Source organism: Engraulis encrasicolus, chromosome 18 (genome assembly GCF_034702125.1).
Source record: "Engraulis encrasicolus isolate BLACKSEA-1 chromosome 18, IST_EnEncr_1.0, whole genome shotgun sequence".
In the NCBI taxonomy this organism is placed as follows: Eukaryota; Metazoa; Chordata; class Actinopteri; order Clupeiformes; family Engraulidae; genus Engraulis; species Engraulis encrasicolus.
Genome location: NC_085874.1, coordinates 5,775,921 through 5,792,741, shown reverse-complemented (window position 1 = coordinate 5,792,741; position 16,821 = coordinate 5,775,921). Strand labels below are relative to the sequence as shown.

General features: G+C 42.5%; 2 protein-coding genes across 2 annotated transcripts; one reads left to right on the top strand and one right to left on the bottom strand.

Annotated features, from left to right (window-relative positions):
• On the bottom strand, positions 1 to 8,896 carry ginm1 (glycoprotein integral membrane 1). The gene is made up of 8 exons (XM_063222856.1): positions 8,774 to 8,896; positions 8,358 to 8,420; positions 8,157 to 8,253; positions 7,903 to 8,060; positions 7,414 to 7,573; positions 6,299 to 6,516; positions 5,444 to 5,607; positions 1 to 4,388 (listed from the first exon to the last, which is right to left on the bottom strand). Exons 1-8 carry the CDS (start codon positions 8,861 to 8,863, stop codon positions 4,262 to 4,264), a joined length of 1,077 nt encoding a protein of 358 aa, XP_063078926.1. The 5' UTR covers positions 8,864 to 8,896; the 3' UTR covers positions 1 to 4,261.
• Positions 8,897 to 12,609: 3,713 nt separating this feature from the next.
• LOC134468755 (nephrocan-like) lies at positions 12,610 to 16,725 on the top strand. Its single transcript, XM_063222629.1, has 5 exons — positions 12,610 to 12,620; positions 13,448 to 13,550; positions 13,973 to 14,880; positions 15,118 to 15,358; positions 16,525 to 16,725. The coding sequence occupies exons 1-5, from the start codon at positions 12,610 to 12,612 to the stop codon at positions 16,723 to 16,725; spliced, it is 1,464 nt and encodes a 487-aa protein (XP_063078699.1).
• The last annotated feature ends 96 nt before the right edge of the window (positions 16,726 to 16,821 follow it).

Below are 16,821 nucleotides of genomic sequence, written 5' to 3'. Positions count from 1 at the left end.
TGCAAACAATAGCAACTTTATTGTACAGAATTCCAAGTTGACAACCGTTTTTCATGGAGAACACCAAAAACATGCTTACATCATGCTTCCATTGCATACACAAATACACTACAGGGAAAGTAAAGTGATCAAGGCACCATAGAAGCACTAAATGACTGCGCATGGTTGTTAAAGGAGCTTTTTTCCTCTTATTTATTTCAAACCACACCATTTACGGGTGGAATAGGTCCTGTCAATAAGCTGCTCGACTTAACATACTTGAAGTGCCATTTGCCATCTGAAAAGGTATTTCAAATTAATGTCACAGTCCCATGTGACATGTAAACATGAGGCCAGAAGGTGGAGCATTCCAAATATGTGGTTGAGACTTAACCCACATATGTTAACTCAACGACTGTGTTATAACTCTCTTCATGAAAGAGCTCCATGGCTTTGCTTAAAACCAGTTTATGGTACATATTTCTGTAAACGCGTGCTGTACTTTTTAAAATCTGCCCGGGTCTGTTGTCTATCTACACATAAGCAGAATTTTGGCTTTCTACAACAGATTTTAAGAAGAATTTGAAAAGCAAACCAAATTGGAATATATGAACAAGAAAAGTGCAAGGGAAATGCATAATTGAATGGTAATACGTTTTCCAAGTGAAAAGCCAGTTCCATGATGAGCGATTCCATATTCCACACCAATTTGTGTTGGTTAACAATTGCCTTTTTTATCCCAATGTTGTGTAAGTGAGATTTTAAAAATAAGAGCGGATTAAAAAGTAGTCGTTTATAAAAAAAAAAAAATATTCACATGTGTCTAGGAGGCCTTGGATAGAACAGAATGAAGCCTTTTTTGTTGGGAGATCCACCTGACATAACCACCTGAATTCATATACCCAGTAAATTGGCAGCCACACCTACTTGATGGGATACCCTACCTCTCCTGACCTGGGGGATATTCCAGGAACATGGTTAAGTGACTGACAAGTCTGCTGAAGTTCTCCTACAGGAAGGGGGTAAACCTGCAAAAAGAGCCTGTACGACCTATTCAGTAATGTATGTGAGGATCCCAGGCTTTTTTATGAGATGATTTACCACTACCTCAAGGTTAACATAACCCACTGAACCAGCTTCTGGAATACCCCCCTTGAAGTGCAAAGACACAATCCGACACCCAATAGGAGCCTGATAATCACCGGCAAATAACATCAGAGCGTGATTAGCCATTACGCATAGACCAGGGAGATGCAACTACTGTAGTAGGCAACTACAAACTCATGACTTGCATTAAATAGATCATCTATTGTTTTAATTAATATTCATTGTTTTAATTGATATTCAAAACATAACAAACAATTAAAATAAAAACAAACTTCACAATACACTCATGTAACGATAGTCAATAAACTTCAACATAAGAAACTTGAAATTAAATTGAAATACTAAGCAATCCCTTGCATATCAAATCTTCTTGTGTACACCACAATGCAAAACATGGGGAAATCAACGTGATCCTGTTGTTTTGAGTTCCTGAACTTAGCATAGCATAATATTTTTCAGCTTAAGGTTGACATCAGTGATGACGATCTACGTATAAAACGCCTCTCGTGAATTGTCATTTGAGGTGGGACATGCACAGATCACCAATACATCTCATAGCACCGCAAGTGTTATGATGCATTTCATATAGTGGCAATTCAGCAATGCATGTTAACAAACACTAATGATTCCATTGACGAAGAAGCAGGGAATTGGGGTTAGGTCCCAAGCAACCTGCAAAGATGTTCAGTTAGGTCCTTATATAACAAGGTTTGTTTTTATTATTTATTTATTTTGCATGTTTCAAATTCTAAATCTGAAATGGACTTGGGCATGGCCTCGGACTTTCGACTTAGTTTTGAGGGTTTTTTAGTTAAAGTTATATATCAAGAGATTCAATTCCTTAACACGCTCTACCCTCTTTAGAGGAACCAAAAAGACTAAAACTATTTCCTTGGGCAGGTAAGGGCAGTGTATTAAATGTAATTAGCAAATGAGTAGATTAAAGACCATTTGAGGTCACATGCTTGTCTTTGGATGATTTTGCTGTTAATGGTACATGTGGTGAAAGGCATTAATGCATCCTTAGGGGGGAGACACAGAAAATAAACTTGGCTACAATTATTAAGAGTAGCAAAATATACAATTAGTTTATCCTTAGAAAGAAAGCAGAGATGCCAAAAGACACACACACAGAGGTGAAAGATCACAAGAACCCCTCAACAACAGTCGACCAAATGAACAACACTCCCATTGAGCTAGGTCTATCCATTAACAAGTTCACCATACCACCAGAGACTGTAGAATAAATACAGAAATGTTACTGCAAAGTGCAGGCCACTCATGGGCCTGAAGAACATAAAGGCTCAGTTCAAGAAGTCAGACTGTGTTCGACCAAAGAGTCAATGTGAACAATGTGAAATGTTAAGCTTCTGCCATTGTTATGCAGTCTTTTTGTTCAACCCACTAAAATAGAGTCAAAGGGTTTCACATCTTTTTTTTTTGGCAGGACACGGAAACCATAATTTTAAAAAATATTGTCCAACTATTCATGGATCTATCAGTAACTTCATGTGACACATTTCAGAACAGCTCTCGGTACTGAATTCTTATTCACCATGCTACAAACACCATTTCATGTAGGCACAGAGAAGTAACAATCAAAATTCACAATCCACCTTTCTCCACAACATCGTACTCGCATTCTACAAGGGCCTTGCAAGGGGAAAAGTCTTTAAAAGCCTTAAGTTATGAAATATGAGGGATCCAAATATTTAGGGGCACAGAACTTCCTTCTCCAATGTGAAGCAAATGAAATGTTCCAGTATGGCTTGATTGGGACTCAAGTGTTTTTTTGTCTTTGTGCCAGCAGCTATATACAATAGCTTCTATAGCCATTCAAAAAATACTACGATCAGCCGAGGTGTTTGCTTTTTTAAAAAGTGGCAACACCAATACGGTTTACTCTCCATCGAGTTTGAGCAGCCAGGGAAATGATCATCTACATTGCAGTTTTACAACTTTTGGAGGAGATGAAACAGCATGCAAGATATCCTAACCTTTACGGCTTATTTACCTGAAAGTATTTGAATACTTTTCAAGCAAGTCATCTTTTATTTTCACGGATTGTTCTGAACAATCTTTCAAGTTGAATGGTTGTATATCATAATAAAAATGACCTATGATGATGTCGGTTAGCTGCAATAAGGTTCTCTGAGGATTTTCACTGCCGACTGTCAGGGAAACATTGTTGCCCGATTAGAAAATACTAATGTAATGTAAAATACAAAAACAAACAAACCAAAAGAAACTTGCCGCCAGTAAGGGACCAATGAAAAGGTTCCTTTTGGGGTGTCTGAATCTAATGTAATAATGAGGATCCACTATACATCCTGCCAACAAAACAAGTGATGAAAACTCTTATCTATACATAATGCATTTTATAAAGTGCTACAACAAAGTCATTGGTTTCCCACTGGTCCAGTGATTCTCAATCCCTCCACCACACCAACCTCTGGGAACTCCAACCTTATTTTATAATAATTAACTCTTGGTCTCCATGCAAAAAAAACCTGATCCAAAACATCAAGAGTCTTTGCGTTGACCTGATTTGAGTCAACTGTATTAGTGCTTGGAGGAGGGAGTCCCAAAAAGAAAGAACAGAAAACAGAACGCAAAAAAAACACCATGCAGTGCTTGTGTGGTTCCGGGTGTCTGGATTGAGAAACACTGTTTCTTTTTTCAGTGACTGTATATCGGAATAGACACCACGGTTCCATTCTATTCAGTAAAACAGACTTGAAGCATTTCCAACTCTCCATTTGCAACCAGAACACAGGATTTCCTGATGGCCAATAACAAACGCTCTCTGTATATCAGGGTAGGGTATTGGCCCCGTTCAGGATGGAGCATACAGCGGCAGTTTGCACAGCATGCATGCGCAATTACAATTGCATCCATTACAATGCATTCTTAGACATTCCTAACCAGAAAACACTGTAATTTCGCAGTGTGCATGAGGGCCGCTGTATGCGCCATCACGGACGAGCCCCGGGCAGCCGGGTGTTTCCGTTTGGCAACTCCAACTAGGAAAATCCTGTGATCTGATCGGCAGTTAACAGAATGCTTCAAGTGTGTTGGTTGAACCGTCAAACTGTGTCCATAGAATGTACAGTCATTGCTTTTTTGTTTACGAGACGAATGCCACCTGGCCCGAGGGCGGCTGGCTTCCCGTCCCCTACGCAGGCTGCTTCTCTTGGGCAGAATCTTCCGGCTCTGGTTCCAGCTCCAGTTCGATGTTTTCCAGCAAGGTGCATTTCTCGTCCTCGGGCATCAGGGTGGCAGGGTTCAAGTGGAACACCCCCCTGAAAAACAACAGTATTGGAGAGATGATGCATGGCAGAAATCTGTAGACATGTATTTTTAAATACTATTACACATATAGAAAAAAAGCCATTTCAATTGTGTCATCAAGTACAAGCTGTGGATTGAATTACCAGACATCTTTGGCAGCGAAAACAACTCTGGGGTACGTTTCTCGACAGCATTGTTGCCAAATAAGTTCCAATTTTCCTTTGACAATCTACTAAGCAACAATGCTTTCAAGAAACAGGATTCTTGTCTACTCGGACCGCGAAATATTGGTTTATTAATTTGGTAAGATATCCATGGAAGATGAAATTTGTGAATGGGCACCATATTTTCTGCTGGGATTGTATTCATGGGGGTGCTGTGGTGCAGCACACTAAGGCACCTGTCCGTACACGTGCCCACTGTCCAGGGTCCAGGGTCATTTCTTAACCTTACCCCATCTCTCTATCCAGCTTGTTTTCTGTCTTTTCTCATACTATACAATCGATATGGAGGTTGGCTAAAAAAAGATGCCACCAAAAAAGCGCCATTAGCTTTGTCTATGCCATTCATTTGGTGTTGCATTGTTTCAATACACTTCTGCAATGTCTGGGTTTGTTTCCTTTCATTGTTGCATTAAGTTTTTACCAAGATCTTGTATTGATAATTGAGTCTGAACACTGTGTAAAGCTTTGTTCAGTATATCCCAAAATATTCCCCCTGAGATTTCTGTCAGCACTCTGGTAGTTAATCCATGTGTAAATTAAATTATGTCTCGTGCTCCCTGAACCATGCTTTCAAAATTTGAGTCCAATGAATCTTGGCAGTCATGGTGGAATATGCCCATGCCATCAGGAAAGAAAAACTGTACCATCATCAATACAAGATCTTGGTGAAACGTTAGTAGATGGAAATAAATCCTGATATTGCATACGTTTATTTGAATAATTCAACACCAAATGTGCGTTGTAATCAAAGCTAAATTCTGTCCAACAACATATTATTGTATGACCTTTTTTGGTTGAGACTGTGTAAATCTATTTTTAAAAATATTTTAAAATGCACTCACGGATGCTCGCAGGTGGGGAAGATGAGGTCCAGGACGTGCACAATGACCGCTGAGCCGACCACGCCCACCACCACCACCCACATGACCAGGAAGAAGATGGGCAGCGACTCTGCCCAGAAACGCCGCAGACGCTCACGCAGCTGCTCCACCCACTCACACATGGCCTGCCAGACAAACACACACACACACACACACACACACACACACACACACACACACACACACACACAGTTTACAATGGAGAACATTGGCCTGGATGAATGGGAGTCTTCAAGTCAGCATAGAACACTGTTCCACCCACTCACAAATGGCCTGGACAAACAAAGACATGCACAGAGTTCAGAGTGAATAACATTAGCCTGGAGTATGGGGAGTCTTCAAGCGAAGACTTTCTAAGTAGAGAAAGATATTCCACACCCCCGCCCACTCAATGCAAAGCAGTGTGCTCAAAATCGGTCTGCTAAGGGGGCCTCCTTCTTCTTCTCTTACTGTGGTGTTTGGTGGCGGCATGCACAAGAAGTGTACTACCACCATCTACAGTGCAAAGGGAACTGCATCTATTCTCAACCTCAAGACTCCAAAGGTCTCCTAAAGGGGCGGTGACCTTCAAATGAATCCCGGAAAAGTACGACCCTGAAGTATCTTACTAATAGAAGATCGTTGCTTCAAGTCAAACCCACACTGCTGCCAGGGCTCACACATGTGCAACACAAACGTAACTAACTGGCAGCAGCCTTCTTCTCATCGCCTCTGATTGTCGACATTTTCCTAGAACTTGCAGCTCCCTCCTGATAACACGTCTGAAAATGTCAGACTGAAACTGATATAATAAATGAATGAATTCAATCTCCTTACGTTGTAGGAGGACATGGAGCCTCTGAGCGGGGACTCTGGCAGCAGGTAGTCGGATATGGCCTCCTTCTCCTCGCCCCCGTCGTACAGCAGGTCAGGGTCCATCCTCAGGGGGGTCTCCGGAAGCTTCCCCGGGGCGGCCGTCTCCTCCTGGGTGGTGTCGGCGTGCTTCAGGGGGGAATGGCTGGTGGTGTGGAGGACGGCCTGGTCCTGGTCCACCACTGTGGGAATAATACATAATAATAATAATACACTGTAATCAGGGCTCTAAATTAACATTTTTCAGCACCAGCCAAAATCACTAGTAGATGTTAATCTTACTAGGCAAATGCTTACCTACTAATGGGTCAAAGTGGCTAGTAAATGTTCTTTTCTACCAGCCAAACTGAATTTTCACCAGCATTTTGCTGGTTGGCTGGTGTTGATTTAGAGCCCTGACTGTAATGTAATAATTATGACTACCTGTATTATCAGATCTGGTACTGAGAGTGAAAATCTACAGTATGGGCAATCGTATTCCTTCTTATTCCTTCATATTGTAGAACAGACTGAGAGAGTTTAAATGTACTCTACCAATCATTGCACATCCATATTGTGCTGAAATTGTAGGCTGGCAAGCCACACTGTAACATGAGGTGAATTAGCCTGGCACTGCACCATCCATAAACAGCCGAAAGTTGTGGGCGGAATTCAGAGCTATATAAAGAATAAGAGGTACTCTTACAGATACTATTACAACAATAGCAGTGTGATATTGCATGGTCAAAACCATACTACTATGTAATTACATATGTAAGAGTACATCTGTACTTACAACTCTGGAGGAATTACAGTTGGCATTCAGACGTCTAAAACTGTGCATAAATAGCCAGCGTAGCCACTTTGTCACCTTGCCTAGCCCTCCCTGACAACTCGATACACATATTGAAACAAAAACAAGATATACACAGAGAGTTGTGTCTGAGGGGCAGATTTTGTGTTCTTATGGATTATCTCAGATAGTGTGGTGTAAGCCACCAGCAAAAAAAGGGTCTCACTGCTAAGGTTTGTCTAGTTTACTAAGCTGGGTTGCAAAAGGAGATTTTCTCGAACTACAACCGTGATTGTGTGTTATTCACCTTTCTTGGGAATGAAAGGGTCTGTGATGACAATGTCGTCTTCCCGGGGGATCCAGAACAGCTTATTCTTGGACATTGGGTACACGCTGGCGAACTGTGTCAGGGACTCCACATTGTCGTTCACCATGAGTTTCACCTCACACACATCCTGCTGTTGAACCTGGAGAGATATCATTTACACAAAACGTATTGAGATTAAATTAAGCAATAACAGTTTTACAGCACAGACAGTGACAGCTAAGCAAAGCTGCCAGGCAACAATGTCAGAAAGCATAAAGGTTTCCTCATTTGCAGTCATGTATTTTTGTGGCTACTGAGTGATGCTTGCTACCCTTCAAGTCACATACACATCTGATTGTTTTAGAATATCCCATCATGTGATACACAAAAGATCCCATCATGTGATACACACAAAAGCATGTAATGTGCTGCAATCACTGGGGAGATGGTAGAGCTATCATGAGCTGTGAAGTAAAAACTTGTATTTACCCCTCTCCCCTCCAGTTCGATGACTTCCTCGTTGAGGACCAAAACGAGTACCTCTTCCCCAGCATCACTCTTCAAATGCAACTCGTCGACAAGGATGCGGATCACACAAGAGGTGGAGGGACCAGACGCGTTCACGCCACTTGCGTTACTGCTGTCCACTAAACAAAAGATGTGGACACAAGGCTGTGTTACAACTGTGGCGCCGCAGTGACTGACCTGAAGACTTGAGACACGTGTAGAAATAAGCAACTTACAAAGTAAGGCTTGGCAAGGTAGCCGTGTTACATCCGACGACACGGGGATTTCATTGACATAACTCTGGTTTGCCACAAATGTGAAGTTTAAGATAACCTAGAAGGAAAATAAGTCAGATTGATGTAACGTTGTCTTAGGTGCAAGTTTGCAGAATGACAACATTGCATGGACTGCTGACAATGTCATGGCTTGTGGCTTACCTGTATATTTTGTGTACTTTCATTGTGTTCAGAAGATGTAGTCACGTTCACCAAAATGCGTTCCTGTTAAACACAACAAGAATTATCTGTTTGTATTTAGCCAATTAATAATTAATACACACCCTCCCGCACTATTGAATCAAAACTATGCCATATGACATGTAGTTGGTCCAAACTTGACATGTATGTGTCGTGTTACAGTCTATCGCTACATCGGTTTAAAATTACCCTATTGTGCCATGATAAACATCTTTGTTTTGTTAGCCACATAGCATCCGCTGTATCCTGCTCGGATGCTAGCTAGCCAGCTACTGATGACCCGACGAGATGCTTATGGTAAGCTACGAATCGTGGCTGCTCACAGGTATAAGTCAACGTAACAGTAAAATAATGTTTCGACATTATGGTTTTCATACCGAACTGAATTGTAGATGTGCTCCTCTTGTGGAAAAAGCAAGTGAAAATAAAAACGAAACAAGTGCAACTGATGTTACTTTGGGCGCCATCTTGATTCTAAGTTATTGCGACATTCAGTGGTGAGTGTTCACGTGGGTTGCGTGTTCCTTCTGTCATACTGGCTGGACCATTGACAGTAAATAGAACCGATCTGGCGTAGATGTTTCGTTTCCCTGTCTGTTTCTATGTCTCTGTACTTGTCTGTTTTCTAATAAAAAAAATAAAATAAAAAATAAAAAATAGAACCGACCATAACATTAGTAGGTATTAGGCCTGTAACAAGTATAGGCCTACTGTCACGGCCGTAAAGTATACCCCCGCAGCCCCCGCGGTGCGGGGGGGCCCTGCTCGGGTGGGGGCCCCTGGCTGGGAGGGAGTAGACATTTAAGGCGGGCATTTTACGCGAGACAGGGCCATATCTGTGTCGTCAACACTGAGCTGATGGACGCTGCGTGTGAATCAACGCTCTCTGACATGTTCTCTGTGATTTAACTTTTAATTGTAAAATCCGTTAAATAAACGGTCCGCGCACACAACCTCCGCAAAAACGCTCAATTTCGCTAATTGTCCGCGAGCGCCGTAGGATGGGATTGCACAAGTTATCAATTTAAGATACAGAGAACAGCGTGCGTCTTTTCCCTCAAACGCAGCTCTGTCATAACATCGTAGCCTAGCCCTAATGAGACCACACGCTGGTTTTTATGGGGTGGAGACTCAAGAACAAGTCAGCAACACATTTTGCAGTATTCGGAAAAAGAGAAACTACCAACCGGTGCGTTGCTGCACAGCTGATTCGGCGACGTCTTCTGCCTCGTAACGTTTATTCATAAACGTGCGATTCAAAGGTTACTCAAAATAATTCTAACCTACTGAATCGTTATCTCTTATACTTTCCCTAGAGTCCCAAACCCCACACTCCTTTCACCGTTTTCCTTGATACTGGAAAGTTGTCCGTGTTTGCAACACGGCCGGTGTGGAGAGTCTGTTCTCTCGCATCACGTTTGCAGATCAGTAAAGTGTCTTGAAATTACGGTCAGTAGGCATTACAAATCGCAAACTTACAGCTGTCACGCAAACTTAGAGCTGTTGGAGAGGCATTCAAATGTGTGAACTCAGGTTTGCTACACGGTGAATGGATTTGATGAGTGAGAAAGTAACTTCACTAATAGCCTAGCCTACTATTTATTGATTGATTGATTTAGCCAATGTAGGCCTATTTATGATTGCAGTGTTGGTTTTTATATTCATATGAATAGGCCTGTGTGTGTGTTTTTATTTGTATGTGTGTGTGTGTGTGTGTGTGTGTGTGTGTGTGTGTGTGTGTGTGTGTGTAGGCCTATACATAGCCTACATAGACCTTTATATACATATAGACCTATAATATATAGCCTAATATATATTATTAGGCCTACATTATATTATGATAATAAAATAATATATACATGGGTAATAGCCTATGTAGCCTAGTGGGCACCGGGACACTGCCCTGAAAAAAATTGACCTCTACTTGAAAAAGTTAGTGGAGGAGGCCGTGGTGTGTGGGGGGTGGGTGGGGGTCTGTGGCGTTCCGGGGGGTGGGGTGGGGGGGTTGCGTGGTTGGGGGGCCCACTCTAGTATCTTGCAGGGGGGCCCCAAGTGTTTGTGTTACGCCACTGCCTACTGTAGTTTAATCTAGGTCTTTGGAATTTACGTTGTAGTGCTATATTGATTTCAGTAATCTTCGTGATGCCTCCATGTCTGACAACTGTATGTCACGTTTGGGATAATGCGCCAAAGGGGGCCATAAGACAAGCCAACTAGTGTGTTTGTGTGTGTGTGTGTGTGTGTGTGTGTGGGTGGGTGTGTGTGTGTGTGTGTGTGGGGGGGGGGGGGGGGAAGAACACGAGTGCCCAGGGTGCAATTTGTCAGAAAACCAGAAGGGGGGATGTGTTTCAGATTCCAAACAATATCAAATGGAGTAATACATTGAACTATGATTAAAATCATGTAGAAAAAGTGACAATATCAAAACCAAAAGAGGGGACAATCCCCCCATCCCCCCCTACAAATCGCACCCTGCGAGTGCCTACACAAATCCTACTACAAATCCGACACAATTTAAGATAGAAAGCCTAGCAATAAAGCATCTACATTCCTTCTGGAAGTATTACAAAGATCTGATTACAATTTCAGTATTATTTCCCTAAAAGAATCGAAGAATTGTCATAACAAATTTTACGGTTTCATTTAAATAGCTCATATGAAGTGGAGGACGAGTAATGTTTCATAAGCATGTTTAGTTCATAAATTATGTAATTCATTCTGAAAAAAATAGTATAATTTTCTCTCAAAAAATGTCATTGGTTTCAATGAGGGCCCTCGTGTTCTGGCAGGGACTCGCTTTTCGGCACAACAGGGGCATTGCAATCAGGTCCAACCAGTGAGAGGCTTGGCAAGGGGTTGCCAAACTTTACCATGACAAGGAGGCCATGGAGGCTTTTTTTTATCAGACGGGGGGTCTAATATACCTCTATATTTTGGATTTGAGTTACTTTTTTCTTTCAAAATTAAAATCCGTTTAAACTTTAAGCCACATTCTCAAGAATCAATGGTAGATTCCAGACAAGGTCCCCCTGGCATGGGCCGTGCCAGTGCCACACTTTTTTTTTCTAATAAGACAAGCCAACTAGTGTGTGTGTGTGTGTGTGTGTGTGTGTGGGTGGGTGGGTGGGGGTGGAGAACACGAGTGCCTAATATACCTCTATATTTTGGATTTGAGTTTCAAAATTAAAACTCAAACTTTTTTCTTTCAAAATTAAAATCCGTTTAAACTTTAAGCCACATTCTCAAGAATCAATGGTAGATTCCAGACAAGGTCCCCCTGGCATAGGCCGTGCCAGTGCCGCACTTTTTTTTCCTGTGCACCTGGTTTTACAACTTGGTGCAGCCTAAACCCATTCAACAGCCTGCTACAGGAAACAATACATAAACATTGTAAAGAACAAAATGACGACACATTCACAGTATATCCTCCATCAGTCTTCAAACTTATTTTTAAGTTCAATTTATTCAATTATTTATTTTGTTTCGCTATACTTTTCCTGCCAATCTGCGACGGCCCCGATATCATCCCCTTGCGGGCCCCCAGGTGTCTCCGGCCCCCACTTTGAAAACCACTGGGCTAGGCTTAACCATTTTCAGATGAATATTTGCTTGGTCATGAGTTTCTAAAACAGTAGACCTATTTTATATTGTGTTCCAGGCACTATGACTTAAACATGAAAACGGACACTGTCACTGCTGTCATGCCCAAGGCATAGGCCGAGTCTATAAGCAATCTGATGCCGGCCTTGCCCTCCTCTTCCATTGTCTCTACTTATCTCCCATGGCATACCTTTGTATAGAATGTCAGAAGACAACATAGGAGGATGGACACAGCTGAGCACCACCACCACCTCACCACCAACTGCTTAAACAATCTGATGTTATGCAACATTTTCTCTGAGTCTTTGGGAAACAGTCTGACAATAAACACACACTATATCAGAATAACAGAATATATTTTACGGTATTTGCTGAATATCTTGTAGGCCTATGTGTCATTGTAACAAGTACAACAAAATTAAGCACCAATTGTTCAGTAAAGCAATACAAGGTAAAACAGTTAAAAGTAGCTTAAGAAGTTAAGCTACACCAATACACCTACACATATTCACCCACACAATTACCTAACAATCTCACCCACCCATTCATATCACAGCCATAGACATCCACATCCATGGGTGTAAACTATACTCGGGCATATTTTACTGCAGTAATGTCTGTTGGGTAAAAACAAAATGTAAATATACATGTACAGTAGGTAGTCTATTATTCAATCTAATAGCATACGCATTAGGGCTGTAACGATATTGTATTGAATCGAAACATTGTGATACACAGTCACAATACTGTATCGTGATGTGCCCTTTCAAAGTTTTGTTCCCCTTCAGTCCAGAAAACAACCACATGATATAATGTGATGGCGCTTCCAAGCTTCAGATCAATATCATTACTATTTTTAGACTTTTTTTACATTATTAGTACTTGTAACCTATTCTACCTAAAACAACCATCATCAGAAAGATGCATTTTTAAAAAAAATCATGGGGTGTATCGAACCGTAGGTCAAAAATCGTGATATTAACTGAATCGTCAGCTGAGATTATCGTTACAGCCCTTATACGTATTAAAGGCAGCACAACACATACGAAAGCAGTCAGCATTTGACTACCGAGAGCAAGGAGGAAATAGCATTTGTGTTGAAGAATGGGCCGTAAATACTTTATCAGCAAGTTTCTCACGTCCCTCCAAACACAGAGAGACAATCTATTATCATTTATACCGTTTCCTTGTCAGTGTCAAATGTTGTTTTTTAACCAAGATAAAAATCTCAACCCATTGTTCCAAGCTCAGCCTGAGACTGGGTTGGCGGGGGCTTGGTATTTAAGCAGAGGGGCACTAGGTGTCCTGTACAAAGTTTGCAACTAGGTTGTGTCCAAAAGAGGACAACAGCTCATGATGTGGATGCTCTGTTTCGCCACTGCCATTGCTTTCCATAGCCTTAGCTGTGCTCACAGTCTTGTGTGTCCAAAGAAATGTGTGTGTGAACATAGTACTAAGTCAGTGCAGTGCTTCAGGATACAGTCAGTACCCACAAGGCTCTCATTGGACGTCAGGAAGCTGAATTTGGCCTACAACCACATCAAGGAGATTAAGGTAGGCTATTTTGTCTTTCTGTTACCCAATGTAAGATCCTGAATATGTTTACACACTAGTTAGGTTTATGTTGACCTCTTTCCATTACATGGTGGCTTTTAAAATCCAGATTATTGTTTTTACATTATGACGTTTTTGGTCCAACGTTTGGCGTCAGCGTCACACATGAGAAGGATTGGAAAATCGTCTTTCCATATGCTTATGCCATGCATCATGCATATGTGTATGTATGTATGTGTGTATAGTATGAATTTATGTATGTACTGTATGTATGTACAGTATGTATGTACATGTACAGTATGTATGCATGTAAACATGTATCTATGTAATATACAGTGTATGCTTGGTTGTTTAATTCCTTTGCAGTTAGGCCCTATTGTTTGTTATTTTTCCACGTTTCCAATTAACTGAATGTCCCACAGGTTAGAGACTTGGCTGGTCTTTCAGACCTGCAGGAGGTCAGCCTCTCCTCCTGCGGTTTGGAGCAAGTGGAAGCCAACGCCTTCGTAGCGCAGCAGCTCTCCTTACGCGTCTTGGACCTGCAGAAGAACAAGCTCCGCCTTGTGCCCCGAGGCCTCCCGTCCAGCCTGGAGGTCCTGCGCGTGGGCCACAACCACATTCAGGGCCTGCAGGCCTCGGCTTTCGAGGGGATGAAACACCTACGCATCCTGGACCTCCAGGATAACAGGATAACCGTCCTCCGAGCCAACGCTCTCTCTGCCCTGGTGAGGCTCGAGTCCCTGTGTTTGGATGGGAACCGCATCGAGTCGATCAGCGGCGCCCCTCCTCGTCTGCCGCAGCTGAACCTGTTGAGCATGACCGCCAACCGGATCTCTACTCTGTCATCGGCGTTCTTTGCTTCCATGAAGTCGCTGAGAACCCTGCACCTGTCGGGAAACCTGCTGACGAGGGTCCCTCACGAGCTCCCGAGGTCTCTCCTCCACCTCAGCCTGGACCACAACCAGATCCGATCGCTCCGGAACCGGGAAATGGCGCAGCTGAGGAACCTCACCACGCTGTCCGTCTCGGCCAACAGGGTGGCGTCCGTGGACGGGGGCCTGCGCCTGCCCAACCTGACCTCCCTGGAGCTCTCAGGGAACCACCTGCGGGTGCTGCCCGGCCGCCTCGCGCCCAAGCTGGAGACGCTCGACTGCAGGCAGAACGCTCTGCAGGAGGTCACCCACCAGCAGCTGTCGGGGATGAGGCACCTGAAGCACCTCTTTCTGGAGAACAACACCATAAGGCACTTTGAGGCCAACGCTCTGAGGAACTGCCTCCAGCTCACCAACTTGGCTCTGGAACAGAATCTTCTCACCAGCATTCCAGAGGGGTATAGAAAAAAACTAAAATTAAACTCATTCATATTATGTAGGCCTACATTTGGTGTGATTTTATGTGTTGCAGGCTTCAGATAAATGTACAGTAATAATGCAATGTAAACATTCTTGTGTGTGGCACAAGCTCCCTCACACATGGGTGCTGTCATTGCAACAGGATTGGAAGCTAATTATCTTTTTTGTCTTAGTCAACTAAAACACTATTTTTGCATTCTTCTGTATTTATGCAGTCTCCCTCACACGTTAGTCCGTCTGGACCTGAAGCAAAACCACATCGACTCCATTCAAGAGAGGGACGTGAGGAGCCTGAAGCGGCTGCAGCTCCTGAACCTGCGGAACAACCGGCTCTCCTCCCTCGGGGCAGGCGTGGTGGCTCAGCTCCCCAGGCTTCAGGGGATGTTCCTGGGTGGGAACCCCTGGAACTGCACCTGTGAGCTGCTCCGCGTGAAGAGAGCCCTGGTGGCACGGCAGGTGGGATCTATTTTATTTATTTTTTTAAAAATCTTTATCGGATATCCTCAATGCCTGGTGCTTCTTTTAATAACCTAGTCTAAATAATTTACAATTATTAATAGCCTGCCTCTTTCAGTAGCTTGTGTCACAGCCAGTGTCTCTTTTTCCATGGCAAATGTGACGTTTTTTATTTGATTAAAATCATTCTCCAAATTGTAGCCTGCCTCTACTTTTTGCCTGGTCCAAACTATTTGTTTTGTCAGTTATTTGTCAGTGCTCAGAGCGCTGTTAAGACAGTGCCAAACTTTCCTCAGGTGAAATACATTTCCCTCATGATTGATACAAAATTCTGTCGCTAAATGAAAGAAAGCTAAGTGTTGCCCAAACCAAAAAATTCCATACCTAACCCTAACTTGTCAATAAGGAAATGTTTTTGCATTTTGCATTGTTTTGTCATTACCAGCAAAACAAGTATGAAATTATGCCCAGACCAAACCTATCCCTAACCCAGGCTTGACTGGGGTCAAAAATTTAGCCAATTTGGCTCATAAGGAAAATGGAGCAATGAGCTACCGCTTCTAAATTATTGGTTGGTCTCTGATTTTTAAAAAATTAATTCAACAGCATTAGTCCCTGAGGACTGGTGGCGCATCGGGAGAATGCCCCGTTGGCCTATGGCCTATGCCATATTACCAGTCCAGGCCTGTCCCTAATCCTAACCTAATCAAGACTAAAAACACATTTGGCCCTTGCCTCTTAGCTCTTCTTTTTTATTTTATCTTTCCTGTTTTGCACTTTTTAAGCATATACTTTTATTAGTGCCATGTCGTCATGTTGCACTGTATCCATGTTCTCCTGTGCAATTATATGGGTCCTCTTTACCTGCATTTTGTCACTATTGGGATGTTTTTTTGTATTCTGTGTTTTTGCTGCTTGACCATGTCTGGCTTTTACCATATTTATAGTTTGATACGGTACAGCACTTTGGTCAGTTCTCACTGTTTTTAAACATGCTTCATGGCTTAAGCTTGCTTTCTTACTAACCTTTCCTAACCTGTCACAAGACATTGTAGACAATGCAGACACAATCAAATATGTACAAGAAAGACACACTAACACGGTTAGCATCCTGTATGTGTAGACTACTATAATTAAATGCATTCTCGTGATATTCTGCGCTGCAGGTGGACATGGGGAAGGAGGAGCTGTGCGAAGAGCCTGCACCGCATGTGGGTGAACACTGGAGGGCGTCACTGCTGGAGGAAGGCCAGAGGCAGAGGTGTAAAGAGGAGGAGGAGGAGGAGACTCTTACAGCGGAGGACACAGCAGACACGGATCTGGATGAGCAGACAGAAAATGAGGACTATTATGACTATGATGTTTAAACACATTCAGTCAACTGATTGATTGAATGATTGATTGATTGATTGATTGATTGATTGATTGATTGATTGATTGATTGATTGATTGATTGATTGATT